The sequence below is a fragment of the Oncorhynchus mykiss genome, chromosome 13 (genome assembly GCF_013265735.2).
Source record: "Oncorhynchus mykiss isolate Arlee chromosome 13, USDA_OmykA_1.1, whole genome shotgun sequence".
NCBI classification, from domain to species: domain Eukaryota; kingdom Metazoa; phylum Chordata; class Actinopteri; order Salmoniformes; family Salmonidae; genus Oncorhynchus; species Oncorhynchus mykiss.
Window position 1 is genome coordinate 46,244,654 of NC_048577.1, and position 12,040 is coordinate 46,256,693.

Below are 12,040 nucleotides of genomic sequence, written 5' to 3' on the forward strand. Positions count from 1 at the left end.
CATGTCATACCTGGACCACCTATTGAGATGTGCCTTTTGTTAAGTAAATCATGTGTTAAATGAGGTGAAAAGGAAACTAGTGGACATTAAGGCCAGACAGAGACAGCACACAGGCGCTATGTTAAACATGTCTTTATCTAGAAGCCACCACCATCTCAATTAGTTTACGTGACAGACAGGTCTATAAATGATCATCAACTCCAATTCTCACTCTTACACTTGTATAAACATACAAGTATTTCCTTTACTAACTTACTTGCTAACGGCTGCTGAAACCTCATACTTTTGTTTCAGACAGGATGTGAGGGAAATATTACATACTTTTTCTTGTCATTCATACTGGTTTCTTCTCAAGCTTGTGCAGGGACTGTTAAGACAGGCAGCCCAGTTAACCAACAAACAAAAAAAGCTTTTTACACAGCCATTCTCATTCACTGTTCACAGAGCTCTTGAATAAACAAAGCTAGCTACTTAGTTAACACTTCCCACAATCTCAATGCTGAATTGTATCTTAAAGGCCCCGTGCAGTCAAAATTCAGTTTTCTGTGTTTTGCATCATATTGTACAACAGCTGATGAAACTAACAAGATTTGATCAGTATTATTTCCTGGTTGAAAATACATTCTAAATAGGACTTTCTAAACAGCAGGTTTTGCATGGTGAAGTTTTGGCATGCCTGGTGACATCACCAGGTGGTAAATTAGTTCATAGATTAATAATAAAGAGTTCCAAACCTCTCTAACAATAACAACTAGTTTTCCCTTTTCTCCTCCCCACTCGGACCACAAATCTTGCTTGTTAAAACGTTTAACGCTTAAAAAGCTTAAAAGCAACAAAAAACCATTTTGATAATTTTAATAGAAAACCATCACAGTAAGGTACATTATTGTTACCCATAAATTATTTGATATAAAAACGGCTGCATTGGGCATTTAAGACCCGTTACCAGAGCCAACACAGGTTTGGTGTTGTTGACTCACTTACAAGTTGTAGCTGGCTCAGCTGTACAACCCAAGCTCAGCAGGGTAGGACATATGAGCATTTTACATCTTACGCTTATACGTTTTTGGCTCGTACGTTGCACTAAAAGAGGAGAGTGATTTTACTCAGAAAAGGACTTGCTACAACACAGTTTCCCAAAAAACAATAATCCAGATTACTTTAATCCATAAAATGATCAAAAGGGGTTACCATGATCAAATGTAGAAAATATGAGAAACATTTTAAAAAAATCTAAAGATCGTTCTTCCCTTTTTGGTGCTTTTTCTGTTCACAGCAAAATAGTCTTTGTTTTTCAGCAGCACATTTGTCATGGAGTGTCTTTCTACCTGGCCTGTCTCCTCTTACAGTTAACTTTGGCATTAGAACCTGCCACCTCAGACACATATTGCCATGGTATTGGTCATCTACAGGACGGTTTCCCTTTTCACTGAAGAATGGCAATCCAAGTCTTCCCAGTTCATCAATCTTATTTAGGCTCCAGTTTAAAATCACAACTGACAACATTCAAGTTTGTCAACATTTAAACATTCAAGTTTGTCAGTATGGAGTAACCCGCAATGTAGAATTTCACCATCTTTGGTCACTATCTTCCAGCATACTGTCACTGCAGGATGTTCCTACAGTACAGTCAACCCATTGGCTGCTGGGTCTGATTCAACCTATTGAGAATGTGTGCATTTCCCCTGTCTGTTATCCTCTGACCAGTTTGGCACATCAAGATGGATAAAAAGCATCAATACTCCAGTTGTCCTTGTCATCGTGTGTCAGTAGCGAGTCTGAGGATTCAGACTGGTAGGGTGGCACTGTTGGCATCCTGAGTGGATGGGCACTGAGTGGTTACCTCTGACTGAGTGGTAAAGTCTGTGCCAGGGTGCGGAGGGTAAATGTTCTGGGGATGAGGGGCGTCTATTACAGACCCCAGAATGTCAGAGGGCACTTCAATGGAGTGGCGGATGCTCTCCTCATACGTTGGAGGCGGCTGTGGGAGAGAAAGAGTAAGCTTTGGTTAACACTGCTTTAGAACCTAGGGTAGGTGGGTACGTGTCAAATGGGTGAGTGGATGGCTTGATTTGTGTGTGTCGCGGCTCATCATATCAAGCTATACTTTGTGGCAAAGTGAGCCACTTAGAATGAGTCACCCTCCTAAAATAAAGGTTAAATAAATAAATAAATGTTAACACTCATAATTGAGGCTATAAAACGTACTGAAAATGTTAAACGCTATATATTCCACACACACAACAAAATAACCCATGACCTTCTAAAAATACATCCCATCTAAGATTACATACTCCATTTCCCAGGTGTAGGTGTTTCCTAGCGTGTATTGGCTGATACATGATCTCTAACATCAAACCTAATGGCATCATGTTAGCGTTTACATGACAGATTAGGTTGGCAGCACCCGGGCTGCCTTTAGCATCACTCCTCCAGTACAGAGCCTATCTCCGTCATCAGCCAGCTCCTCACTCCCTGACTAACCCCTTATCTTTTAATTGCTTGGGGCCCCCGCGGGCGGCAAGGACAGCCCTGCGCGCCTATAAAAACACCACACACGTAAAACGCAACAAAGTTTCACTCCAGCCCCTACGGGCCACAGCACAGACAGAGCAATTATGGGCCATCAGAACCCCTCTAAAGTCTGACAGGGGCCACTTTGAGCTACCGGTGACAGGATGGGGGACTGATGGGAGGGCACGTATTCACTGGGACGTTTACTAAAGAAAAAGAGGAGCAAAAAAAGACGAGTAAAGGAGGAAAAAAGCACAAAGCTGCATTCTCTGCCACTGTTTACACTGAGGACACAAGCTTTAATTATGTTTGAATTGCCTTTTTCTCATTACTTTGTTTGCTCGAGCATTACGCAAGTCAAAGCCCCGGCGAAAGATCAACACGGTAAAACCTGGGAATGTGCAGTCTGTGCATCACTACAGCAGAAGATGAGATGATAGGGCTCCTATTTACGGCGTTCTGAATAGTGTTTCATCTTAGAACAAGCTCCAGTTATCCTGTGACAGCACATTCATAATGAACAAAACCTCTCATTTATTCTCTTTTATAGGCCACTGCATTTAGGAGTAAATAGATTATATATGTGAGGCTCTTTAATAATGAACTAAAGACGAACTTTGGTAACGTTCAATAACCTACACTTTCAGGCGGCTGAGGCAGCGTTCAATACTTATGAGGACACATGCCACTTATCTCAATGGTACCCGTCCACCCCCCGGTATCTTACCTCAGTCAGCATGGCGCCGTTGAGGCCGAAACGGTCAGCGATCATCATGTGTATCTGTCTCTGGCGGTCCTTCTTCCTGACACTCTCGTAGGAGGGCAGCCTGGGGAGGGGCGCCTCCAGGGAGGGCAGGCGGTAGCTGGAGGGCAGGCCGATAAGGAACAGCTGCCCTGACTGATGGAGAGAAGAAGCAGACAGCCGGGGAACACAATGGTACAGTTAGAGAGATGTCACAAACACTTTGATGGAAGATACTGCTGGTGTCTGTTTGGTCATGGAGAATCCTTGTCAGTGCATCACTGCTGACTATGCGCATCAGAGCAATAAACCTATCCACACACAGCAGAAGCGGGGACTCCTGTTCCTGGAGATTTTTTACAAGAAATACATTGTACCCAAAAACAAATAAAATAAATATTATTTAACACTATAAAACATGACAAATGTATATATAATATGATTTGATTAAATCTTGGAATTGGTCTGAGCCGGTATTGCTTATTTTATAAAGCAATGTACATGTGTGTCGCTATACCCCCTTGAGGGGCCCCCTGGCCTGAGACTGGCGCTGCGCTGCTGGTTAGCTGCTGGTGATTATGGATATATGAAATTGCATTGGCAATAGCCTTGTTGGTTAACTTAGTAGAAAATACACTTTTATATTCCTGTGCCCTTATCACAGTCAAGACACCTCTATTTTATAAGTAAAATATTATGGAATATATAACAAAATAAATAGAAAATAATATTTTTGAAAAGCAAAGAATTGCAAGTGCGAAGTGAGATGCACATCTCATGACTGGAATGGTTACTATTTAAAAAGAGTGACAATTTGAGCAGGGTCTCATGAGCTCAATTTTAAGTTGAAAGAGAATTTATTCAGGGATATAAACCGTATAATTTCTTATTTTCGACAATATATATAGATGTTAGTTCAGATTAGGTTCTGCCTGTTCGTTGGACATTTCAAAATGTATTTACAATTTTACATTGCATGATTACGCATGAATGATCTTTTACCCCATGACACGACACATCTGTTTGGTGAGTGGGTTTACTATAATGTTCTCCCCTGTAACTTGTTTTTAAATGGCATATGAACGCAAAAGTAGTCTATTCTATATTACATAATTAGGTTGAACTATAGCACAGTAGTAGACACATGGGATTCAGTTCCTTGTGCTTGACTACAGAGAGCAATAGCCTATCAAATTGATGTGGATGTGTTTGCTGCTTATGGTGTAGACTGCAGTCTACCTGATCTTGCATGATTGATGTTATTTAGTTTACTGTCTGACTTATCTAAAGAGCAAGGTGTAGCCTAGGCCTAATTCTTTCTCCGTGGTTCTGACTTGTCTGCTCGTTGCACATTGCCTTGTATCAATCTGTGCGCATAATAATCCCGGTGCAGGTATAAACTACTTAATGATGATTGACGACCATTCAAATATTAATGCATTTATGATTACAGCGACTTTGGATAGCCCCCCCCCCCACCACACACACACACACAAACACAGGTATCACTGGGTCTGACAACGTATTGACTGAAAACGTATTGACCCACCCAGTGCTGGGCCTTTTTACCTGTGAGTGTGTGTTGTCGTGTATGATGTCATGAGTCTGTTCCAGACAGGGGTTTCCCACCAGTGTCTGTCTGCTGCTGTAGTACTGAGGAGGGGCATCCTGCAGGAGAACAGAGGGAACCGTGATTAATGTGAGTTAGACTATAGTATGATGAACCCTCCATTAGCACATTAACTACAGAGATGACTGAACAACTTCTAACAACCCTACATTTAAATTTGAGATCTCAACGAGAATCTAATTAAAATAGAGACTGAATGTCTACAATCTGCTCAACGTTAACCTTGTACAACATTCCGAAAGTCTTGCGAGCTTACATTCTGTTTTGATAATGCAGTGGTAATCAGCCTGGTAATTACAAGGCTAGCCCAACGTCCCAATTAGGAAGGCATTCCCTAATTTCAGCCTCATTGACCAATTGTCATGCCTTGTTTCATTCGTTTTGGACCTGACTGTTTTAGCAATACCATAAATGATCTAGCCTATAAGATGACCACCCTATGATTTCCGTTCCTCCTCCCAGTCCCACCCATTTCAAACAAGATTAGGCAGGCTCACACTGTATGAGGTGCTGGAATTCTTCAAAAGCCCTGCCGGAAAACTAGGTGATTACCCTGGGCTTAAATGAGTCTCTTTGTATTGGGGGACAATACAGTGTCCTACTGTGTCACCAGGGTCCCTAGCAAGAAACCACACAGTGTGACCTTTTCAGCATCTCTCTCTTTCCTTGTAACTGTAGCAGGTTCCTCTCAACAAGCATGCTCAAATACACATTATGGCCCCCATAGTTACTTTGGACAACATTACACAGCATTACAACAAAGGATTTTTTTGCCTGACAGAGTTCAATCCAGCATCACAACCGGCCGTGCTTGGGAGTCCCAATTGGCCCAGCGTCGTCCGGGTTAGGGTTTGGTCGTCACAGTAAATAATAATTTGTTCTTAACTGACTTGCCTAGTTAAATAAAGGTTAAATTAAATAAATTAAAATGAGGATGCGTGATGAATAGGAGAACGGTTGTAGCAATTTACATAGGAAAATTGCCCCACTGCGAATCACGCATAGGGAAGTAGGCTTGTTCATATTGACAAAATGGTCACCTTCAAAACATCAGGGCCAGTTTTGATGTCTGCCCGAACGGGGACATCACTCACGTTCCCAGTGATGCAGTTTGACCTTTGTCACCACCCCTCCAGCATGTGACAGAGAGAGACGCCACAGAAAAATTGATGTCAGAGGTCACTTTCCCTCGCTAGTTTTCACTTTCAAGGGGCGAAAAAAAGTCTTCAGGATAAAAAAGGGAGATGTCCTTTTGTTTACTGCCTCTGATTCACCCAGCGTGAAAAAGCACAACCGTGTAAAATCAGAGCTGAAGTGGGGGGAGGACCCCATCGGCAGTGTGCCTTTTTCAGTGCCACGACCTGAAGGAGAGCCATTGTCCCCAACACCCACAGGAGGGTCTGGCCATTATTCATGGAGAAAACTGAAGCAGGGAAAGGTATGTGGCAACAACACATATAGAGGAAAGTAAACGTTCCATAGAAAACAATAATAGAGGCTTTTTTCCATGTGAGCCTCCCTCGAAATCTGGCTTGCCTTCAGGTTGGTGTCCTTGTAATGATCTTGTAACAAAACCACCCTCTTCTGCAACATGCCTCAGTTAACCAGTCACTATGACTATATGGGTGACTGGATAGGATTTCAGGGAATGTGTAAACGACATAACAGGGACACCAAAAACAACAAACTGATTTCAACAAATCGGTTTCTATATAAAAAAACAACTTAAATCGTCAGGAAACTTGATTTTTTACTTTGCTCACACCACCAGCTAGCTGTGTATTCTTTCACCCAGTACAGATCCCAGAGGTCATCTCCATACCCACCAAGATCTTTCCATATTTACACCCTGTCACCCACTGTTTACTATATAGACTAGACTCCACTCCCCACACTGACAATATGTTAGGAAATAGTGACGAGCAATGTTGTCTGATGTGTCATGTGTGGGTTACTCTAGCTGACAGCAGGTCAAAATGGCTGACATGTACAAAAGGACAAGCCTGTCTATTCCTGACAAGAGACAGCAAAACTTTTCTCTAATCTGTTCAGGCCAGAGCCAAACATAGCAGAGACAAAGGAGATGTTGATGTTTCCTGTCTCTCTGAGAAAGGGAACGAGTTGGAAGGTATGAGTAGTGTCCCTGTTCTCCAGAGATAACATACTAACCCTACCCCAGGGATGCAAGTCAGGAAGAGGAAACATGAAGGATGGGCAGAAACTGAAAACTGACCTCTATGGAGAGTTTATACTTCCTGTTCCCTATTTCCTGTATCAGGTTAGGGACTTGAATATTGGTCATAGTTTGAAGTTGCTAAATAGTATTGATATGTATGAACCTCCATACTTTAGGCATCCATCATGGTACCATTCATATAAGATACTGCCTTCATATAAGACACTGTCTACTAAGTTCTATTCTCTGGGAGGGAGAGGAAAGGAGGTCAACAATGATACTGAAGACTCCTCCTCTGTGCCAGTGTTTGTGTTCCTCACTCAGGGGAACACGGAATATTGTATCCAGTTTCTGGGTGAGATTTGCCAGTAGGCTGTGCAGGATATTCTTGTTTGCAGTCAAGATCAGATTTTCCTCCGCCCTGTGTTAGCCATTCATATGTTTTCATACAACATGTTTTGAGTAAAATGTTTAGCTAAACAATCTGTTGTAATATTCTCATTGTAGTGGTGTTGACACATCACAAGATTGGCGCAAGTATCAATAGCATTTGTCAATGCTGCCTCGCCACACACTGTGACTCATGATTCCTTTGGTACTCAAGGATAGTTATGGAAGCTGGAGCTCATAGCCAGAGCACTGTTAATTCCATGAAATGCAAATGCATGGTTTTACAGTGATCATATCAAGTTTATTCTGGGCCTGTTCCCATAGCCATGCAAATTAAACGTGACACCTCTTAATGGCGCTACATTTACTTTGCATGGTACATTTGGCCTCAGTCACATCTAATCTGTATCTGTGCCTAACTTTAATTTATGGTTTGTTTACAAGGGACAATTTCTCATTAATTGTATCTTTCAATAAAATATAGTGAGTGAGCTCAAGGTCCTTACCATGTCTCCATGGGTGTCCTTGCAGCAGTGAGGTTCTTTCCGGTATATGGACAGCAGCACCACGATCACCACAAAGAACACCAGACCTGAAACTAGTAAATGAGAGGAGAAGAGAAAACTCATCACCCGCTGTTAACAATGCATCAAAATGATAATGGACATGCACTTGTACAAAAGGTACATTACGTAATGCCCCAGTCTAATTAATGTAAAGTAATATTTACTATAGTGTTCAGAACACTGTAATATGCTGTTGCTAGGGGACAAAGTTTTTCCTGCTCAGGTCACAGGTAATTAAGTTGAAACGCTGTGTGGACATACTGTGTAGACTATTTAATGGAACGCTGTTCACAATATGTTTCTCAATCTGTGGACAGGGATAATTGGCTATTGAAATGTTAGTCGCAGTCGATTTTCCACACTTCAAATTAATTTACTATCAAATATAAATGTGAAGTCAACCACGTAATTCATCTTCTGATACAAAACAAGTCCAAGAGGAACACTAGTAGCTTCAAGATATTACAGATAGGTTCTAAAAATAGGTACGCTTCATATCTAACGTGGTAGGCAAATAGGCTGCTATCTACAGTGACAGCAGCTGGCGAACCGTGTATTCAACATATTCCTTATCACACCACCACAGCAGTGATTTGATGAAGTAAAAGGATCCATCACTGGTGTGAACAACCTGCTGAGGCAACAGACTCCCCATCCAGATCTATAGCATAGGTCAGTGGTCCACATAACTGCAACAGTGTAGCCTTTCTACAACTTTACAATAGTTGTGTTTTGTCCAAAGAAAACGAATGAACACTTACAACTGTTATTAATGTAACAGGCAAAAGTGACATGCCAATACGCCTGTTTATCATAACAGATGGGTTAATTACAAAAATATGCCTAAGATTATATCTGATTCTGATCTATGCTCAAATGCCACCATCAATTTCATGGAAAATTGGACATTTTGAGAGATTCAAATCTTACTTACATGCTGCCACAATGACCGTGAGTTGATCCGATGTTAACTGGGAGGGGGTGGTTGGAGTTGCAGCGGTGGACATCTCTGGCGAATAGACTGTCTATACCCAATTGGATCATGAAGTCAGAGGGTAAAATGGGACTGTTTTCATCAAAGGGACCGAGATCATAGATTCTGATTATTTTCCTTATCCCTTGTACTATTCCAATGCAAGAGATACGAGCTCCAAACAAGAGTCGGATCAGGAAAACTCACGTCGGTAAACTTGCCACAGTATTTGAGTCCTAGGGCGCACTGTCGCGCTCTCAAATTCCGTGACGTCGCCGGGCACCGGACAACAAACAGTCCTTGTACGATGTTGATAGACACGCGCGCGCAGTCGCCAAGGAGGCAACTTGGCTGAAACTGGTTAATTAAGTAGCCACTGAACTCATAGCAGCACACCGAAGCCTTTTTTCATAATGTTGAGACAATGTAATAAAGGTTTTTCTGTTGCATTTTCTTGACAGATCATAGGCTAAATCCAACTTTATTCGATCAATCGTTCAGAAATGCACTAGCTTGTATTCTTCATGACAGACTAGATAGGTTTAACCATCAACCAGACTATAACACGCTAAAGCAAATAGTTTATGTATTTGATTAAATGTAACTTATTGATTGCGTTCACACAACATCACGCTTTACAATATCTTAAAGTTTACAAAGTAAGAAGCCTAAATAGTTCTCTTGGTTGGGAATCCCAATATTAGGGTCCAAATCAGCCAGGAGGACATCACATTCCAGCGTTGTAGTCACAGTTTACCTTGGAGATGCCTGTGATGGGATAGGGTGCAATGAGAGCGAACAGCCTGTTGGGGGAGTCCAAAACGCATCTCTGCTGCATGTACAGTTCCTTCGGAAAGTATTCAGACCCCTTTGACTTTTTCCACAGCCTTATTCTAAAATGTATTAAATAGTTTCCCCCCTCATCAATCTACACATAATACCCCAAAATGACAAAGCAAAAACAGGTTATTAGAAATGTTAGCTAATTTATTTTAAAAAATTAAAAACGAAATATCACATTTACATAAGTTGTCACGCCTGCTCACACTCCTCCTCTCTGGCATTTTGTTTTAAAAAATTGTAATATTTAAAAAAATATATACTTTGACCCCTTTTTCGTGGTATCCAATTTGAAGTTACAGTCTTGTCTCATTGTGGCAACTCCCATACAGACTTGGGAGAGGCGAAGGTCAAGAAACATGACCCAACCAAGTCACACTGCTTCTTGACACAATGCCCGCTTAACCCGGAAGCCAGCCACACCAATGTGTAGGAACAAACACTGTAGACTTGGCGACCGTGTCAGCGTGCATGCGCATGGCCTTCCACGCTAGAGCGCGATGGGACAGGGACATCCCTGCCGTCCAAGCCCTCCCCTAACCCGGACACTGCTACAGAGCCTGGACTCGAACCAGGATCTCTAGTGCCACAGCTAGCACCTGTGATGCAGTGCCTTAGACCACTGTGCCACTCGGGATGCCCAGGCTCCCCATCATTACCACACCTGTCACCATCATTATGCACATCAGCGCTCATTGGACTCCATTGCCTTGTTGATTGATCCTCCTATCTGTTTGTTCCTCGGTCAGATCCCCATGTCAGCATTGATGTCTTTATTTTCCCCTGTCCAGACGCTGTTTCTGTTCTGTTTCATGTCTGTTGTTTATTAAATGTTCACCCCCTGTACCTGCTGACACCAATATGTGAAGTATCAGGGAGTTCCGGGTGCCATCGCAGATGAAACCGGGGGTGCCTCAGCTGGCTTGTCGGGCTTCCACGCCTTAGCTAGCTCGAGAGGTTTTCTTGCCTTGGTTGGCTCGGCAGACGTCATGCCTCAGCCGGCTCATCGGGCTTTAACGCCTCAGCCGGCTCGTCGGGCTCCCACGCCTAAGCCGGCACCTCAGGCTCACCCAGGTGGCACCCCTGGGGGGGTACTGTCACTCCTGCTCCCGCTCCTCCTCTCTGGAGCTAGAGGGCGCCAGGCTGTCCATCATTACGCACACCTGTCACCATCACGCGCATCAGCGCTCATTGGACTCACCTGGACTCCATTACCTTGTTGATTGCCCCTCCCATATCTGTTTGTTCCTCGGTCAGATCCCCGTGTCAGCATTGATGTCGTTATTTTTCCCCTGTCCAGACGCGGTTCCTGTTCTGTTTCATGTCTGTTGTTTATTCGTCTCCAGCGTCAATCCTCACATAAGTATTCAGACCCTTTACTCAGTACTTTGTTGAAGCACCTTTGGCAGCGATTACAGCCTCGAGTCTTCTTGGGTATGACGCTATGAGCTTGGCACACCTGTATTTGGGGAATTTCTCTCATTCTTCTCTCAAGCTCTGTCAGGTTGGATGGGGAGTGTTGCTGTACAGTTATTTTCAGGTCTCTCCAGAGATGTTCAATCAGGTTCAAGTCCGGGCTCTGGCTGGGCCACTCAAGGACATTGAGAGACTTGTCCTGAAGCCACTCCTGTGTTGTCTTGGCTGTGTGCTTAGGATCGTTGTCCTGTTGGAAGGTGAACCTTTGCCCACAGTCTGAGATCCTGAGCTCTCTGGAGTAGGTTTTCATCAAGGATCTCTCTGTACTTTGCTCTGTTCATCTTTGCCTCGATCCTGTCTAGTCACCCTGCTGCTGAAAAACATCCCGTAGGGATGGTGCCAGGTTTCTTCCAGATGTGATGCTTGGCATTCAGGCCAAAGAGTTCAATCTTTGATTTGATCAGACCAAATAATCTTGTTTCTCAAGGTCTGAGAGGCTTTAGGTGCCTTTTGGCAAACTCCAAGAGGGCTGTCATGTGCCTTTTTACTGTGGAGTGGCTTCCGTCTGGCCACTCTACCATAAAGGCCTGATTGGTGGAGTGCTGCAGAGATGTTTGTCCTTCTGGAAGGTTCTCCCATCTCCACAGAGGAACTCTGAAGCTCTGTCAGAGTGACCATCAGGTTCTTGGTCACCTCCCTGACCAAGGCCCGTCTCCCCCGATTGCTCAGTTTGGCTGGGCGGCCAGCTCTAGGAAGAGTTTTAGTGGTTCCAAACTTCTTCCATTTAAGAATG

At 43.2% G+C, this 12,040-nt stretch overlaps 1 protein-coding gene across 1 annotated transcript; it reads right to left on the reverse strand.

Annotated features, from left to right (window-relative positions):
• Nucleotides 1–811: 811 nt before the first annotated feature.
• Nucleotides 812–9,539, reverse strand: LOC118938311. Its single transcript, XM_036941284.1, has 5 exons — nt 8,953–9,539; nt 7,959–8,050; nt 4,826–4,924; nt 3,242–3,412; nt 812–1,981 (listed from the first exon to the last, which is right to left on the reverse strand). Exons 1-5 carry the CDS (start codon nt 9,023–9,025, stop codon nt 1,787–1,789), a joined length of 630 nt encoding a protein of 209 aa, XP_036797179.1. The 5' UTR covers nt 9,026–9,539; the 3' UTR covers nt 812–1,786.
• Nucleotides 9,540–12,040: the final 2,501 nt, after the last annotated feature.

Excerpts from the sequence above, each read along its gene's own strand:
- LOC118938311 (XM_036941284.1), bottom strand. The coding sequence starts at position 9,025 with ATGTCCACCGCTGCAACTCCAACCACCCCCTCCCAGTTAACATCGGAT. Across the intron at positions 8,051-8,952 it reads CACGGTCATTGTGGCAGCAT|TTTCAGGTCTGGTGTTCTTT; the intron begins GTAAGTAAGATT and ends CTCATTTACTAG. Across the intron at positions 3,413-4,825 it reads ACGACAACACACACTCACAG|TCAGGGCAGCTGTTCCTTAT; the intron begins GTAAAAAGGCCC and ends TCTCTCCATCAG.